This window comes from Musa acuminata, chromosome BXJ3-4, assembly GCF_036884655.1.
Source record: "Musa acuminata AAA Group cultivar baxijiao chromosome BXJ3-4, Cavendish_Baxijiao_AAA, whole genome shotgun sequence".
Classification (NCBI taxonomy): Eukaryota; Viridiplantae; Streptophyta; class Magnoliopsida; order Zingiberales; family Musaceae; genus Musa; species Musa acuminata.
In genome coordinates, this window is record NC_088352.1 from 26,279,002 (window position 1) to 26,297,527 (window position 18,526).

Consider the following 18,526-nt stretch of genomic DNA (forward strand, 5'->3'; position numbering starts at 1 on the left):
TACACCTTTCTCCTCTGTTGCAACTACCTCCTCTACTGTAGCATTGATGCAGCTTTCTCTTCTACTGTAGCATCGCTGCAACTACCTCTTCTATTGTAGCATCACTGTAACATCACTGCAGCTTTCTCCTCTACTATAGCTTTCTCCTCTGCTGTAGCATCGCTGCAACTACCTCCTCTGCCGCAGCTTCCTCCTTTGCTATAGCTACCTCCTCTACTACAGCTTCCTCCTCTACTATAGCATCACTGTAGCATCGCTGCAGCTTTCTCCTCTATTGTAGCATCGCTACAGCTACCTTCTCTACTGCAACTTCCTCTTTTATTGTAGTATCACTGTAGCTTCATCCTCTGTTGTAGTATCGCTGCAGTTATCTTCTTTGCTACAGCTACCTCCTCTGCTGTAGCTTTCTCCTCTACTATAGCTACCTCCTCTACTATAGCTTCCTCCTCTGCTATAGCATTACTGTAGCATCGCTGCAACTTTCACCTTTGCTGTAGTTTTCACAACAGCCGCAACAGCCGTAGCTACCGTCGTCGTAGTCGTAGCAGCAACAACAATATGCTCTTGCCCTACTCACGAAGCCTCTCGCTCGTAAACTATTGGTATCTTTGATAGGAGCACCATCTTACGGGGGCATGATAGCAGATAAGATTTTTCTAACCACACGAGTAAATCTCTCTACTCTGATAAGATTTTCCTTTCTACTCTATTGAGGAAAATTCTCTCTCTTAATCTATATAAATAGGAAGAGAATAGCTTCAATGTAAAACAGCTTCTTAAATAATTCTTCTTATCTTCTATTATTTTGAACATACAACACAAGCCTAACCAAGCAAGAAATGGCATGAAATAACAGGCATACATATTGATGACAGGGTTCCACCTTATCATGGTCCTCCTTGCTGGTCTCATGAAAAGAGTGCTCGATATCTCCTGCTGAAATGGAGATGCCAATGTGGGGACATCCCACCCTGCAATCAGTTGTGGAAAAAGAGGACAGAGCTCAGGAGGCACTTATCATGCCAACTATAAACATTGAATTGAGACAGAAGTTAAGGCCCTGTCTCAAATCAGAGAGCACTGTGGACCAGATCTTGAACATTGTAGTGTGTGGATTTAGTTGTAATCTTTATAGTGATGCTTCAGCTTCAGTTTTGCAGAACAATGTCTCTGAAAGCTATCCACAATAGCACTTGAACTATTCCGATCAGTGTGCCTCTTGGAATATGGAAGAGAGAAGACAGCATCATGAACTTTGATGCCATTGGAAAGGAGAAGGTTTGGATGGTGATATGAGCCCACTTGATATTAATTAGGTAGCAAATTGCACTTGCAGCTGGAAAGCACTTGATAATTGTATGACTCAACACTGTTAGCAAAAGCCAATGATACCACATCACAGCATGTGTACTTCATCACAAGACTGACTGGCATAAATGATGCTTCAGAAGGTGGAGACTGTGGCAGCCACCTGATAGAGACCATGACAGCTTGGTTGGGTGGTCTCTCTTATGATTTTGTTAGGGTGTCACAAGCAATCTATTGATACCTGCAAATCCTCTCTGGACCACATATTTTTTTTAAGATTGTCTAGATCAAAACCTGTGGTTCCAATAACACTTTCAGATTTGACATGTAGAGGCTTCTCCCATGTTAGGTGCATCCTCTGCAGATTATTGTCATGATGATAAATCGACATAGTATGAAATGATGTTAATAGAAACATATTAAGGACCTTTTACTGGAAAGAACAGTAAACAAAAATTGAGAAGAAGAAGAATAAGAATAAAAAGAACTCAAAATGTTAGTGCTGAAGTTAAGTATGGAGCATCACATAACAATGTCAGATATATCCCAAACTCATCCTCTTGTTTGGATACGAGAGCATTAACAGTTGAGGAAAAAAAAAGGATTGAGAGAAAAGAAATAAAATATTTATAATCAAAAAGAGAAAAGTATCTTCTTAGGACTCTACGAGAGACCAGGGATATTCATGTAAAATTTATTTAAGTCGACCCCTATTAAAGAGATAAAGAGGTCGATTAGAGTTCGGAGATTATTTCTTAGAGAAGAATTAGGAATTGTAAAGGAATAGAAGTTAAGTAGGAGTCCTATTAGGAGTTAGGGTTTAGAAGCCCTATAAATAGCCATCTATTCCTCCTCTTTTACTAAGCAATAGATGAATCTTTTCTGCAGCCTTTGAGCAGCAACTTGGAGGGAGAAACCCCTATAGAGTTCCAAGGAGGTCGATCCCCTAAAGAGATCAATCTCAAGTTTAGAATCTGTAAGGGTTCTAACACCTGGTATCAGAGCAGTGTTCTTGGCATCTCGCTGCTATTCTACAACCATCCATCAACCCTCCACAATCGCCCAAAGCAATTCCCATAATTGCTTAAAATATCATCGCCAAATTCTGTCGTCATCTCCACCATCGTAGATCAATCTCCCCGTGAATTGCAACAGGTTCTGATTTTCTACCTTACTGCTACTGTAATTTAGTTATCCTTATTCGAAAATCTAAAAAAAAAATTATTCCAAAATTGCTGCATAAACTTTTCGTCGTAAAGTTTTCATCTCTATGACGAAAGATACATTGCAAAATTTCAGCTGCATAGCACGGATTGTTTGATCTTGCTACTACATTTTTCCTATCCAAACCCCTACCAAATTTTTATGACAACTTTGACACTTCCTAATAACATATTTTTCTTTAATTTTGTTAAAAACTTTTCAGTATAATCCATTGATCTTTTACGTCTAATCTGCTATACTTGAAAATCTGCATTGTAAAATTCCAACCGTATAGCACAGTTTGTTTGATCTTGTTACTATGTTTTTTCTATCCAAATCACAATGAATTTTTTATGATAACTTTGACACTTCCTAATAGTAGATTTTCCTTTGATTTTATCGAAAAATTCTTAATATAAACTACTAATCTTTTACGTCCAATCTGTACCATTTGAAAATCTGTGATGCAGAAAATTTCAACCGCATATTGTTGCCTTAACCCATCTATTTATAATTTTTTTTGAATGAAATTTCTTATACACTTCATAGATCATCTTGGCTTCCATTTAAGATTGATCTATTAAGGAATTCATCTCTAAAAATGATTTTGTATTGCTGTAAATTTTCATCCCAAGCCGTTGAAATTTTTCGATGAGAATTCTGCTATCTCAGCTTGCACCAATTTCCTTGCTGTTATACTGCCGAAATTTTCTTAATTAAATTATACATCCTTTGTCGAGAACCACTATTTCTTCGACGATAATTCTGCTCTTACAAGACAGCACATACTTGCTGCAACTTCCACTGATTTCTATCAAACCTTTGCTACCATCTATTATAGATCCAAAAATTTCATCCATAGCCCTAAAATTACACTAAACCAGACCCTCAAATTACACCCAAAACAGCCACAAAACAAGCCTAAACCGCAGCCTACATCTACCAATCCACCAACCCTTTCGATCATCACCTCTCTCAACCTATACATGCCTTTAACCCGACAACAAAAGAGAGATTTTAACATCACAGATTTACGGCGCATTTGAGAAGGTAATCAATGCTAAATTCGAAGCATTCGAGGCGCGAATGGAGGATATGATTTGGATGCTTTTTACCGAACTCAAATTAGGTCGACCACTAAGCCCGAAGAAATCACATCAAGGATAGAGCTTTGCCTAATCGCACCAAGCCCGAAGAGATGACTTCCAAGGGAGGGGAGGCTCTATAATCGACCCCAACTATCCACGCATGAGGGTGGACTTCCCTATATGGGAAGAAGGAGACCCGATTGGTTGGATCTCGCGTGCGGAGTGATATTTTCAGTACCACAAAACCATGGACGCATCTATGATGAAAATTATGGCTATACATCTTGAAGGGGATGCCATACAATGGTTTGACTGGTTTGAACACACTCATGGAATCCTCTCGTGGCAAAAATTCAAAGAAGGATTGCTAATCCGCTTTGAACCAACCGATTACGAGAACATTGACGGACAACTAGTAAAGATCCGACAAACCTCCACCATTCAAGAGTACCAAACTAGATTTGAAAGGTTATCTAATCAAACTCGTGATTGGTCTCAAAAACAGCTATTGAGGACCTTCGTTAAGGGCTTGAAGCCGGAGATCCGGGGAGAAGTTAAAGTGCGATAACCTTACACGCTTATGGTAGCCATCTCTTTCACACGACATCAAGAGGAGCGATTGAACCATGAAGCTCGGAGGACTAGGATCACTCCTCGACCTGCAATACTGAAGCCCTCATCCCCCTCTACTATCGACTAAATCCCAATACTAAAGAGGTTAACAAGAGAAGAGCTTCAGAAGCGATATGCGAAGGGATTATGTTGGCATTATGACGAGCCATGGAGCCGTGAGCATCGTTGTAGTAAAGGGAGCCTTCTTATGATTAAACTAATAGAAGAAGAGGTCATTGAACATACAAAAGAGTGCCTTAAACATGAAGAAGAAGATACAGAGGAAGAGCCACAACCGATCGAAGTTACGGTACATGCACTAGCTAGCTACTCAAACCCACAAACGATGAAAGTTGGAGGCCTTCTCAAATAACAACCGATCACTGTTCTCATCGACACAAGCAATACTAATAACTTCCTAAACAGTAAGGTTACTGTCCGGATGGCCTTACCTATCGAGAATTGCAGCAGGTTTGACGTTAAGGTCATCGACGAATGGATTTTGAAGTATGATCGTAGGCGCCCGCGAGTGAAACTATTGTTGCAGGACCAAGAGATAATTGCATATTTCTTTCTCCCCCCTCTTGATGATCATGAGGCTATGCTTAGAATTGAATGGTTGACGACATTATGTGATGTTTTTTGGAATTTTATGAAACTAATTATGAAATTTTACTATAAGGGGAAACAAGTGATACTGCACGGAAAACGTGGGGGCGACGTAACGATGATTTGCACAAAACAAATAGAGAAGGTTTTGCATAAAGCATGTAACGACTTTTTGGTACAACTTGAGCATCAAACTAAGGGAGAGCTAATAGAATTTGAAGATCTAAACCTACTTCCTTTGCTTGTTGAATTTTCAGATATATTTGATGAACCGCACAACCTACCTCTTATTCGTCGGCATGATCATTATATAACGATTCTTCCAAGCAAACCTCTAGCAAATACTTGGTCATATCAGTATCTACATCTCCGGAATGATGAAATAGAAAGGATTATAAAAGAGATGCTCAAAATAGGAGTTATTCGGCCAAGTTGCAGCCTCTACTCTTCACTGGTGCTACTTGTACGCAAGAAGGACGGAATATGACGAATATGCGTTGATTACCGAGCTCTCAATGACATTACCATCAAGGATAAATATCCTATTCTAGTAGTAGATGAACTGCTAGATGAAAGAAAGTACAAATCTTCACAAAGCTGGACCTTCGATCCGGGTATCATCAAATACGAGTGTGCGAAGAAGGCATATCGAAAACCGCCTTTCGAACACACAACGGGCACTACAATTTTTTGCTTTCTTCAATAAAAGGTGAAATATCTTGGGCATATCATATCAGAGGAAGGTGTGATGGTGGATCCCTCCAAAATAGAAGCAATGCAGAACTGGCCAACCCCGAGGAACATAAAATTGCTACGTGGCTTTCTCGGTTTAACAAGCTACAATCGTAAGTTCATGAAAAACTATGGAAAGATCAGTGTACCACTAATTTCTCTACTGAAAAATGATACCTTCCAATGGTCAGACAAAGCCTTCGCTGCCTTCGACATACTTAAGGCAGCCATGACGACGATGCCGGTGCTAACATTACCAAATTTCAACCGACCCTTCATTATTAAGGCCGATGCATCTGGAGTCGGAATTGGAGACGTTTTCATGCAAGATGGTCGACCACTCACATACATTAGCAAGGCATTGTCTCCCTCCTATCAAAACATGTTAACACATGATAAAAAGATGCTCGCCATTGTGTACGTAGCAACGAGGTGGAGATCATACTTGATCAGGTGATGCTTTCAAATCAAGACCGAGTATAAAAGACTAAAATATCTCTTGGAGCAGAAGATATCTTCCCCCGAGCAGTAAAAATGGGTAACAAAGCTTCTTAGATATGATTATGAAATAATTTACAAAAAGGGGAAAGAGAATGTTGTTGCAGATGCGCTTTTACGGCTACCTAAGCAAGCTGAATTTTTGGTCATTTCACTTTCAACTAATGACTTCCTTAAGGATATTAAGATGGAATGACAGGAAGATTTGGAGACTAGTAAGATCATAAAAAAATTGGAGGAAGCACCAAGCTCCGTGGCTCATTACAATTGGGACTCAAAAGAATTATGCTATAAGGGACGTATTGTGCTTGTGACAAATTCTACTTGCATCTTCACGAGCAGATTTTGGACAAAGTTATTCCATATGCAGGGTACTAAATTGAAAAGAAGTATGGAATATCACCCACAAACCGATGACCAGATAGAAGTTGTAAATAGGTGCTTGGAGACAACCCAAAGCCACCCACCAAATATTACTACCCAAGGAGAACTCCAGACCCAGCCAAGTGCCATTATTGATCGATGGATCATGACTCGAAGACGACGACCCACTACTGAAGTGCTAATACAGTGGGCGAACCTACCAACAGAAGATGCCACTTGGGAGAACTATGACGACTTGAAGATCAAATTCCCAAAATTCATGAATCGTCAACCTCGAGGACAAGACTGATTTGAAGAGGACGGGTTTGTTAGAACTCTAGCTAGGAGAGTCCTAATTGAGAGGGACATTCATATAAAACATACTTAAGTCGACCCCTATTAAAGAGGTGAAGAGGCTGACTAGGATTAGGAGGTTATTTCTTAGAAAAGAATTAGGAATTGTAAAGGAATATGAGTCTTGAGTAGGAGTCATATTAGGAGTTGGTTAGAAGTAGGAGTCTTGAGTAGGAGTCCTATTAAGAGTTAGATGCCTTATAAAAAGTCATATATTCCTTCTCTTTTACTAAGCAATAGATGAATCTTTTCTACAGCAATTTGGAGAGAGGAATCCCTATAGAGTTCCAAGGAGACCGATCCCCTAAAGAGATCAACCATAAGTTTAGGGTTCTAAATTATCTGAATAAGTTTTGCAGCATCCAAGAATAATTTTAAGTATCTTCCAAACTCAATCTTATTTGGATACTTGGTGACATCAAAAAAAAGTATCTTAGAGTTGATCTTCAAAAAAAGTAACAATAAAGATGCTCTTAACTCTATCAGACATCCATACCTGGGTTCAGTACCTCTTGTTCCTTTTTCTCTCAGAAGTGTGCTAAATTTTGTTATTTGTTTTTAAAGAATGTCAGCTTAGAGAGGGCTGAAGAATAGCTGAAATCAGTGCAGGAGAAAGTACAAGTTGGATATGGCTGCATGTGTAGTTATTCTGCCATGGCTGATGGCCTACAGAATAAGAATCATTTGATTTGTAGGCAAAATAGGAGCTTCAGCAGTTGGGTTCTACTTCTTGGGAACTGCTGCTACCTATATCTGAAAAGATATGTAAAACTCAGAAGAATAAAGCCAATAACCCCCTCATTAGCTGCTTAAAATCTTATAATCCAGAATGTGGAAAGAAAAAAGATGTTAACAAATTTGTTTTCTTTTGCATTCTCGGGCTTTTTTTTTTTAATAACAAGAAGTGAAATTTATCATTCATCAAAAATATATAATTGAATCAAGTATTAGACCATAGAATTGTGACTTCAAATATCTCATCCTCATAATCTTACATCACAGATGTGGTGCTTCAGAAGTACTTGGACCACATCATGGCATACAAATGATAACTGATAAGAAATCCAAAGAATTATACTGTTCCGATAAATCAGAAAATAGGACCAAAATATGCTTAGACCTAAAGACTTTTAGCTGAAGCTTCTGGGCTGTGATTGTGCAGCATCACCATATATACATACAGATGCATATTTTTTTACCAAACCAATGAGCTGTTCAAAGCTCAATCTTCATTTGAGCAGTTGGTCATGTCCCTGCATTAAATTGATGAAAAGTCAGTAACTTCTGAGGGATCCATGAAATGAACAAGCTGAGAATTTTCATTGCAACTGTTCATACCACCATGGAAGTTCCAAAAGGAAGCAACACTTTGGAGATCATCCTCCCAGAAAGTCCCAAGCTAAAAGTTTGAGATTCTTTTTATAAGATCGACAGACAAATAATGATCTGTAGGATTACAGTCACAGAATTTGGCAGTGGATTAATACCTGCGATGAAGCATCTCCAATTCCATTAAGGTAAGCCTGATGTGCAATGAGACTTAGATGACAAGTGGGGTCTAACATGTTCATGAAGCAATGAGAACTTATTCTGTTCCTCTGTTGAGGTTGCTTAGCATGTGATGATGCCATGCTCATTTCAACTTGATACACTGAATCTGGCACAGGCCTACAAATTTGTATCATCTGAAATTTTTTAAACAGAAGAATGTTAATAGGGATTGGAGGCAGATTATTAATCGGTTTAAACAACATAATGACCAAGAAATTATCAAATCTTACATCATTGGCACGGAAATTTGCCAAATTGTTGAAATCCAACTCAGGGTTTACAGTGGCCAGCTTCATGGACAGAAACTACAGCAAGAAAATAATGACAAGATGAGAGAATTTACATGCAATAGGTCTACTCCAGAAATCATAATTCCATATAAGTGTGTTATATTTTCCATGATGATGATACCTCGACTTGGCGCTGCAACGACTGCACATAGTCTATAATCTCATCAAGCATGACCGCCTTGCCGGTTGCCTACAGGAGAGAATTGCAATACAAAACTAAATTCTGAGAATTTTTCACAAAATTCTTGTAGTCTATAATCTCATCAAGCATGACTGCCTTGCCGGTTACCTACAGTAGAGAATTGCAATACAAAACTAAACTCTGAGAAATTTTCACAAGATTCTTTTTTTTCTAATCGTAAATAGAAATAGGTTGATCTTTATTCAATAAAAAGAGCATCATGTGGATCTAATTGTTACCTTACTGCAGCCTGGAACGAGATCTTGTAGTAACTTCATTCGTTCGCTGATCTTTTCTCTTCTCACCTAAGGAGCATGCAGAGAACAATCAGCATCGACAGAAATGAGAACCAGCATTTTGATCTGGATATCGCATTCATCATGTACCCTTTCTGCTAGGCTGTGGGTATCGGTTGCTTGGCCTCTTCTCGCCCTGACATGAACGTAGTCCTTGGGAGGCTCTGAGGGCTTGTCATTGCTTTCTCTTTCCTGCTTCTCTTCACCATTCCCTCTAGTTCTGGCACCATCATTTTGCTCATTGCCAATCTCGTTATTGTTCCCCGTCGATCGCCATCTCTTTGCATCAGAATCCTCTTCGTCTGCCACCTGAAAGCTCAAAATTTTGAGTCCTTCCTGGTAGATCATACAGCAACATGATAAGCCAACATGGCACGATGAAAGGATGATCTTTATACCTTGGGAGGATCAATGACGGATTTCGGTTGAATAGTATCCTTCACTTTGCTCTTCAGAGGAGCTTTTCGCTTCTTCGCGTTGCTATCTCTGGGAGCTCCTAAGCTTGCTTCTCCACTCACAGAAATCGGATCGGATACCGATGTTTCCTCTCTAGAGTTCCACAACTCGGCATATCTCACCGTCGGAAACTGGTTGCTTGCTACGCTGGAATGCAGCACGGCATTCCCTGGTAGCTCAAGATGGCTGGAGCGCCAACAGCGATCCTGGTCGTCGAGGCTGGAAAACCTTGCTGCGCTCTCCACAAAACCTGGGCATGCCGCAAACTGATCCAAATGTGCCAGGGCCAGATTGCCTGCGATAGTTAGCCCTCCCATGGCCTGAGGCAAGTGTCGACGAACGTTATCCAGTTTGGAAAGATCGCCTTTTGGAGACGAATTCCCAGAAGCATCCGTGAATTGGGACCGCGGTGAGACCTCCTCGCTCGAGTCGTCAATTCTCTGCAAACGTGCCCCGAGCTCACGAAAGCCGCAGCTCTTGGCAGGGGCAGCTGAATTAGACGACTGAGACGACATGAAGGAACTCATTGCGGACCCAAGTTGGGTGTCGGGATCGATGGAATGGTCGGAATTCAGGTTGAGAAAGCACTGCAGCAATTGATTCGACGGTCCAGAACTCATTTCCGAGAGGGCCAGAAAGGCTATAAGATTTCTCTTTTACTGGAGCTGAACACTAGAAGTGGCAAAACAATTGATCTACGTCAAGGTTTCCGGAGAGCTGCAAGCGAGCTGATAACTCGAAGAAAGGTGGGAGCTTTGGGGGAGAATAAAGGAAGAGAATAGGAGGTGGAGAAGAAAAGAAGGGGAAAGGGGAAAGCAGAGGCTGAGAAGGGAAAGGAAGGAGGGAATACTAAAGCTGATACAGAGGAAGAAAATATAAGCTTTTGAGGATGTGGGGAGTCGATTACAGAAGGGGAGAGAGGGAGGGAAGAAGAAACAAAACTTCTCTGTGATGTCACACACAATGGAAACAGAGAGACAGAGACTCCCATTATGACCAGAAAACTCCTTGTCTCCCTCAGATGACTCTGAGACAGAGCTCCCCATGAGAGAGGGTTATTATAGCTTTACACCAAAGCAAAGTCACTTTAGAACTCAACAAGTATCTTAACTTGTTTATGACATTGCAGCAAAAAAGCACTCTTTCTGCTGAGCAATCTTAGGAAGAGGGAGAAGTTTCTTCTTACTTTGCTTCTTTTACACTCTTCTATGGTTATGTTCTTCATCATAAGCTCAAGCACAACTGTCACTCTTGCAAGGCTCAGTGGAGCTTTTTGGTTTTTGCCTGCCTACTTACTACCTGTAGCTAGTGAAGAGCATCAACACCAGATTGAACACAATGATGCATCCTTTCAGAATTTGGACTTTCACTTTTTAGTGTGGAAAGAGTGTGATATTATCTGTAAATACAACAATGATGAAGGATTAACTATTCAACTTCTATTTGCTTTCATTTGGAATAGTGGTCTCCACCAAAGGGCATCTTTTACCTTAATGCTTTATCCTGATTTCTACATCACCTAATCTTAATTATTTTACGATGAAAAAAATATTAATGATATTCGAATCAATCTGATGATTAGATTCGTGTGAGTAAGAAATCTAACATGATGAAAATTTAACATGACGAAAATCTAATATGGTTCGAATGCTTTTCGTGATTTGATGTGGTCTCCGATATATGCTCCATCACTGATCTTTAATCGAGATCAGATTAGATTCTTGATCTGATCTTAAGTCAATAATAGATAAAAGTAGAGTAAATTTAGTAAATGATAATTGACCTTTGTTATCGTGTCTAAGGTAACATTTTATAATAGGTAAATAAAGAGAGATGTTTCACGAAATATTTGTCTTTTAGGATTGATAAATATTCCCTAACTATTACTTTAGACTGATGTCTACGTGGCCTAGTTGTTGATCGGATTATGTCATCTCATCAATATTATTGAGTATACTCATGAATTATTATTGGTGGAGAAATTTTTTCTATCATCATCATAGTTTTTTGTTAAGATTTTTGCTCAGCACACTATTCGGAAGTGTGTTATCGATACATAAATATTATGGTAATTCAATCCCAAATACCAACTAAAGTTTCTTTTAATTGCTTTTGGTTAGTACTGTTTTATCAAATATCACAATGATGTTTCATGTTGGAAATATATAAGATGAATTTTAAGGTGAAAATCTAATTAATGTCGCTATTTTATAAACACTTGACACGTAATAGCCAACTACTCAAAAATGATAAAATAAAATGAATGAATCCATCACATCAACATGAATATTTTTTTTTTTTGAGTCATTTCAAATTAGAAGAATATTTTTCCACCATATTTTCTCTCTCCTCTCTGTACTATCCACTTATCAATAATTGATTGATTGACTTGCCCATTTAAGAATACACTTGGCACATCAAGAGGAAGCTCAAGGATTTGAAATGGTTTAGGATTTTCGTCATTGATCATATTGTTTTTTATATTCTTCTTCAAGGATGATGACTCTTGGTGTTTGCTAAGATTCAGAATTAAGATTAGGTCAAGTTGAGTCCCTAATTCAGATGGTCTAACATGATTTAAAGTTTTTTTTACATGTTATATATCCACCCATGATTAAAAAAAAAAAAAAAGGTATATGCATAAGACAAAAGAGCATTTGAATATTCAACACAAAGTGCTCTCTTTTCATGCGGGATGTATTCTCTCAAGATTAAAAAAAAAAAAAAAAATTAAGCATCCATATAATTATCAAATAATCCAATGCACCCTATCCTAGTAAGACATCTCTAAACACCATACCATGCATCCACTCAAGACATAAGCATGAAAGCATTTGATTTACTCCAACTAGGCAAAACATCTTCTTCTTATATACGATACATTCATCTGTCTAAAATATAAGCATTTAAAGCATTTGACAAAATCAAAATAGTTAAAACATCCCTTTGCTCACGTTGTATTCATTCAAAACCAAAAGAATCTGAAGTCCCTAACACAACTAATAGAGCCAAACTTCATCAACCCATGATGCATCCATCCAAGATAAAAAGCATACAGATATGAAAGCAACAATTATCATTTTATGAGATAAACTAAATCATAACCCAAAACACAATGAGGTAAATGTTAAGGGCATTATTTCGTTCAATCGAGACTTCATGTAGCTCGGTCAACTTGAATATAACTACCACCCAATCTGGGCGGTACCATCGTCAGTCATGATTTTAGGTACTAAATGAGCTATTCAAATCGGCCTAATTCAACCCTGTTAAAGGCCTAGTTGGTCTCTAATTAAGTTAATGGGATTACTTCCCAATCTTAACTCAATTTACGGACTAACTATAATATTTAAGATATTTGATAAAGCATTATTGTTCTGGTACGTCAATTGCTCTTTTGGTGAGCTTCCGACGATCTTCCAGCGAACTTTCGATGATCTCCCAATTATGTTTCGACGGACTCCCAATAAACTCCTAGACTTTACGATAAACTTCTTGACAAGTTTTGATGAGCTTTTTTAGTAAGCTCCTGGATTTCTCGGTCAATTCCAATAAAACTTCCAATGAATGTTCGGACTTCCGATAAACTCTCGAACTCCCAACGAAGTTCTAATCTTGACTCCGGCACAACACTTGCTTTATGTCTTACTATTATCATAGTTAATCATGCACACTTTTCTCTGATTAGGTAGAACCTCCTCAGAAGGTGCTTTGACTTTTGATGAGACGTGGGTTCCTTTATTTGAGCAATTGCCCCGTTGTTATCGTAATATAAGGGAATTGACTCCTCGCTGCTAGGATCGACTCCCAGATCTGTGATGAACTTCTTCATCCAGATTGCCTCCTTTGTTGCCTGTGCCGCAACAATGTACTCTACCTCTGTGGTCAAGTCAGTAATAGTGTCTTTCTTGGAACTCTTCCAACACACTACTCCTCCATTCAAGGTGAACACATACCCTGAATTATAGTTGTTATTATCGACATCGGATTAGAAGCTCAAGTCCGTATAGCCCTCAACCTTGAGGCTACTACCTCCATATACTAATAAAAGATTCTTAGTCCTTCTTAAGTACTTAAGGATACACTTTACTGCTTTCTAATGTTCTAAGCCTAGATCCGCTTGATACCTGCTTGTGACACTTAGAGCATACACTATATCAGGTCTAATATACATGATAGACCATATCGCTAAGGCATAGGGTATCATATCCATGTTTGCCCTTTCTTCAAGAGTCTTTGGGGACATACTCTTATAAAGTGATATCCTATGTCTCATCGGTATGAGACTTCTCTTCAAATTTTTCATGTCAAACGTTTTGACAATGGTGTCTATGTACTTAGATTGGGACAAGTCAAGCATCCTCTTAGATCTATCTCTATAGATCCGAATCTCTAATATGTAGGATGCTTCCCCTGAGTCCTTCGTGGAGAAGTGTCTAGATAGCCAATTCTTTACTGTGGAGAGCATTCCTACATCATTCCTAATGATCAAGATGTCATCCACATGTAGTACCAAAAAGGTAATAACGCTCCTACTCAACTTCCTATATACACAAGACTTATCTTCATTCTTAACGAAGTCATAAGATTTAATCACCTCATCAAATCTTATGTCCCAACTTCGAGAAGCTTGCTTTAGTCCATAAATAGACCTAAGCAACCCGCACACTTTATCTCTTAAGTTGTATCATATACACCTCCTCCTCGAGATTGTCATTGAGTAACTTAATTTTCACGTCCATCTACTAAATCTCATAATCATAATATATTGTAATAACCAATAGAATTTGAATGGATTTTAGCATAACTATGTTAGGATCAATACGACACTAGGGGGGTTAATTAGTGCAAGATAAAAATTACATTAATATGAAAAATTTTGTTCGATAAAATCGTTTCGTCAAAGCCCGTATCGAAAATGAAAGTAATGACTTAGAGTAAATGTAAAGTGTAGAGTGTAGCTAAATAATGAAAGAAAGCAGTAAGGAAAGAACACACCAGATTTATAGTGGTTCGATCGTTGTAAACTATGTCCACTTTCGATTCCTCCTTCGTCATGGTCACCGGAGTCCACTAATGGTCTTCTTTCAATAGGCGAAGACCAACCACCTTTTTACAAAGCTTTCTTCTTTTTATGAGTTTAGGAGACAACCTTTACAAGCCTCATACCTCTTCTCTGATTATTACAAAACTGAAGAAAGAGGAGGAGTGTTGCAAGTTTTGATGATGAACCCTCTAATGATTACAAAGCCTCACACCTCTAATTTATTGATACAAAGTATCAATCTCGGATTTTGATGATGAAATCAATTGATAAATTATTAAACTAATCCATATATTGAGATAAGTGTTGCAGGTTTAACTACGATAATAAATAAGGTATAAAGTAGATGTTGTCGGAGTCAAAGTTCGAACGATATGATGAAGATTCAGACAATGTGCCAGAAGCTCATCGAGAGCTCGCTGAGAGTTCGTCGGGAGCTCGTCGAGAAGTCATCGGGAGTTCACCAAAAGCTCACCGAGAGTTCATCGGGAGTTCGCCAAAAGCATGCCAAAAGTTTACCGGAAGAATTATTGACATATCGAACAAAGATTACTTAATTAATACCTTAATTGTCATAGTTAGAACTTAAATTGAGTTAGGACTATGAGATAATCCCACTAACTTAGTTAGGGGTCAACTAAACACAAAACAGGAATGAGTTGGGCCGGATGGAAAGCCCACTCGACTACTTGGAGCCTTGCCAGGTGATGGCACCGCCCAGGGTGGGCAGTTGAACTGTTTGAGGCTAAGCCGCCTAGGTGGGCTAGGCTGTGGTACCGCCTAAATTGGGTGGTGGTACCATTGGTAGTTAATGCTACCAGGTGGTGGTACCACCAGAACGCAATCTCCGAGGCTTTGTCAAGTGGTAGTATCATCAGACTAGACGATGGTACCACTTAGTGTTAGAGAGTTAGGCGATGGTACTTGCCAATACTAGCGATGGTATTGCCAGTACCCCGAAAATCCAAGATGAGATACTTTTTGGCTCCAATTCTGAAACCTTTAGAGTCTGTAAATACCCCACTCATTTCTGCATGAAAGGGTAACACATAGAGCAGAAAACTGTGAAAAAATCTTTTAAGTGTTGGGGTATAAAAGTGTTATAAAAGTGCTAAGAGCCCTCCTCCTCTTTCTTTTTTCTAGAATTCCTATAAGATTATAAATTACACTATCCATGATTGATATGTGATGCCCTAAGAAATAAGTGGATACCCTATCATTTTCATCCACATCCAAGTTGTTGTAAAACAAGCGAACAAGTCTAGGATAAATGAGTTTACTTATTTAAAGAATTGGAATGACATCTAAGTTAGCAAACCATTAAATTAGTTCTAAATTACTCAATTCTTCTAGATCTATATATTTTCCCTTATGAACACTTCTAGACTCAAAGGTTGGGAATTTTAAGGGCATGTTGAAGGGAATAAAAGAGTATGGTATCATAGGTTTCATCTAATCTCCTCTTTTCTTTGTTCCTTGAGGATCTTCTAGATGTCATGGAGACTACATATATCACAAAGAATAAGAACAAGTAATCAATGGAGAATGAGATAACCAATTGGGTTTAGAAATTACCTTTGTAGCTTAATCTTCTTGTGATCACCAAAGGGTGGGTTTGAGATTGATCCTTAGTTTTGTAAAGGATGAGGGTTTTCTTAAGTTTCTAGAGGGATAATAAGAGGAATGAGGGGGTGTGGAGAGGCTTAGAGGGGTGTAGAGAGAGTTGGGGGCAGTTCTACCATTGGCCCTAACTTGGATTTTTATAGGGTAGGGTTATGGGCGGTGGTACCACCAGTTGGGCGGTGCTACCACCTACTATAGAAAAATTTGGGGGGCGACATCACATGCGCAGTGGAAGAACATGAAAACAAAATCCTTAAATTTTTTATCGATGTGTTGATCGTCATGCGAAGATTGGTGCACAAAAACCACGAAACTTAAAACTTCGTATATTAAAGATCGTGTTACCTAGGGAGATTATATATCCCTGAATCTTTGTAGATCTCTACGAGAGGGTAAAGGATGTCAAGTGTCCTCCTCTCTATTGATGATCTACACAGCAAGGCTACAATGATACTCCTCAAGTCTTCAGGCCTACTCTATAAGGAGGAGAGGGGGAGAGGAGAATAGGAGATGACAACCCAAAGAGGCTTTGGCCTATGAACTATTGGTTCCCTCCTATTTATAGAAGTCCCCTGTCAACTTAACCCTAATGGATCCTACCCTTTTGTGTATTGGATCTCCATCCAACTATACAAGCCTCTTAGATTAGTTGATCTATATCTAATAATCTCTCATTGGCTCTTATAGGATCTCATCCATAGGATCTAATAATTCAGGGGCTTATTGGATATCCAATAAGTTAGAGGCTCCGACGGATATCTTATATCTGAACCTCTACTCATCGTAACGTCTACCATAAGTGTGTGACCCTATAGGCCTAATATTAAGCTAGTCGTGAGTCATACCTGTTAGAACTTCTTCTGGCTCAGTGAATTATTATCTCCATAATAATTTACTCAACTCATCGACTACGGACGTACTAGGCCACTATGTTATAGTCCCCAAATGATACAGGGGAATCCAATCCATTGGACCTATTTGTTCTCAATTACTATATACCTATAGTCTCATCCATATAATATCCCAAAGACCGTACACCGAGCGTAGTGCTATCAGACATATACCTATAGTCTCGCTCTAATCGAATTCTCCCGGAGAACTCTTTCTCTCTCAATCTGAATGACCTTGGTTAGAGATTTGTCTGAGTAAGAACACATGAGATATTTCTCTCATGACATTGAGAGTGGATGATCCTCTATCGATACTCAATAGTCCTCGTAAGGTTGGCTACCACTCCCGATGACTAGTTGTGCTAGATCTGTAATCTCCAAACCAATAAGTCTATAATCAAAGAATGTAATACTCATATAGGACATCCTTGGTGTCTCAAGTCTAAGGACTAGATACACCACTAGGACTATGGAATCGTTGTTTGATAATAAGGCATTATCAACCATCCAACATTCCGTAAGCGGATCAATCAGTGAATTCATTCTCTGATTAGCACATGTACTGTATCCCTAGTGTCCCCATATGAACAGCTATGAGACCAGTTGTATCCATTATATGGACGGGTATACAATACACTAGTCTGTTCGGTTATCTCGATGTCGCTCTCGAGTAACCTATGACCGAGATTATTTAGGATTTGTATTTAAAGGTGAATTGGTCTCATTATCATGATCTCATCACGATTAGATTCCAATTGTACAGATCCACATACATCATAATATATTCAAGCAATAGAAAATATAAAGTGATAAAATACTAAATAATAATAATAATAAACAAAAAGACTACGCATCAAGTCACATGTGCCATCACTCACGTGATTGGCTTGTAGGGGACCTATGACTAGCAATTTTCCATATGACTTAAAATCAATTGCCTATGTGTTTGATCCCCATCTGACCCCTATGATGCTCAAAGACAATCTGAGACAATAGTTTTGTCAATGGATCTACAATGTTATTTTCGGATAGAACTCTTTCCACTATTACATCTCCTCGGGTCACGATCTCTCTAATAAGCTAGAAGCTCCTTAAAACACTTCTGATGAGACCTGGGTTCCTTCGCTTGAACAAATGCTCCATTGTTGTCCTAATATAAGGGAATTGACTCCTCGCTTCTCGGCACGACTCCTAGATCTATGATAAATTTCTTCATCTAGACTCTCTCCTTTGCTGCCTTTACCACAGCAATGTACTCCTCCTTTGTGGTCAAGTCAGTAGTAGTGTCTTGCTTGGAACTCTTCCAACACACTGCTCCTCTATACAAGGTGAACACATATCTTGAATTAGACTTGTTATCATCGACATTAGATTGGAAGCTTGAGTCCGTGTAGCCCTTAGCCTTGATACTACTACCTCCATATACCA

The 18,526-nt window shown here is 38.9% G+C and overlaps 1 protein-coding gene across 1 annotated transcript; it reads right to left on the reverse strand.

Annotated features, from left to right (window-relative positions):
* Nucleotides 1-7,714: 7,714 nt before the first annotated feature.
* On the reverse strand, nt 7,715-10,592 carry LOC135636107 (transcription factor bHLH77-like). Its single transcript, XM_065147676.1, has 8 exons — nt 9,484-10,592; nt 9,176-9,394; nt 9,029-9,094; nt 8,730-8,798; nt 8,549-8,623; nt 8,255-8,452; nt 8,106-8,166; nt 7,715-8,020 (listed from the first exon to the last, which is right to left on the reverse strand). The coding sequence occupies exons 1-8, from the start codon at nt 10,159-10,161 to the stop codon at nt 8,013-8,015; spliced, it is 1,374 nt and encodes a 457-aa protein (XP_065003748.1). The 5' UTR covers nt 10,162-10,592; the 3' UTR covers nt 7,715-8,012.
* Nucleotides 10,593-18,526: the final 7,934 nt, after the last annotated feature.

Coding starts and splice junctions, on each gene's coding strand:
- LOC135636107 (XM_065147676.1), bottom strand. CDS start 10,161: ATGAGTTCTGGACCGTCGAATCAATTGCTGCAGTGCTTTCTCAACCTG. Junction 8,624..8,729: donor CGTTGCAGCGCCAAGTCGAG/GTATCATCATCA, acceptor TTCTTGCTGTAG/TTTCTGTCCATGAAGCTGGC. Junction 8,453..8,548: donor CAAATTTCCGTGCCAATGAT/GTAAGATTTGAT, acceptor AAAAAATTTCAG/ATGATACAAATTTGTAGGCC.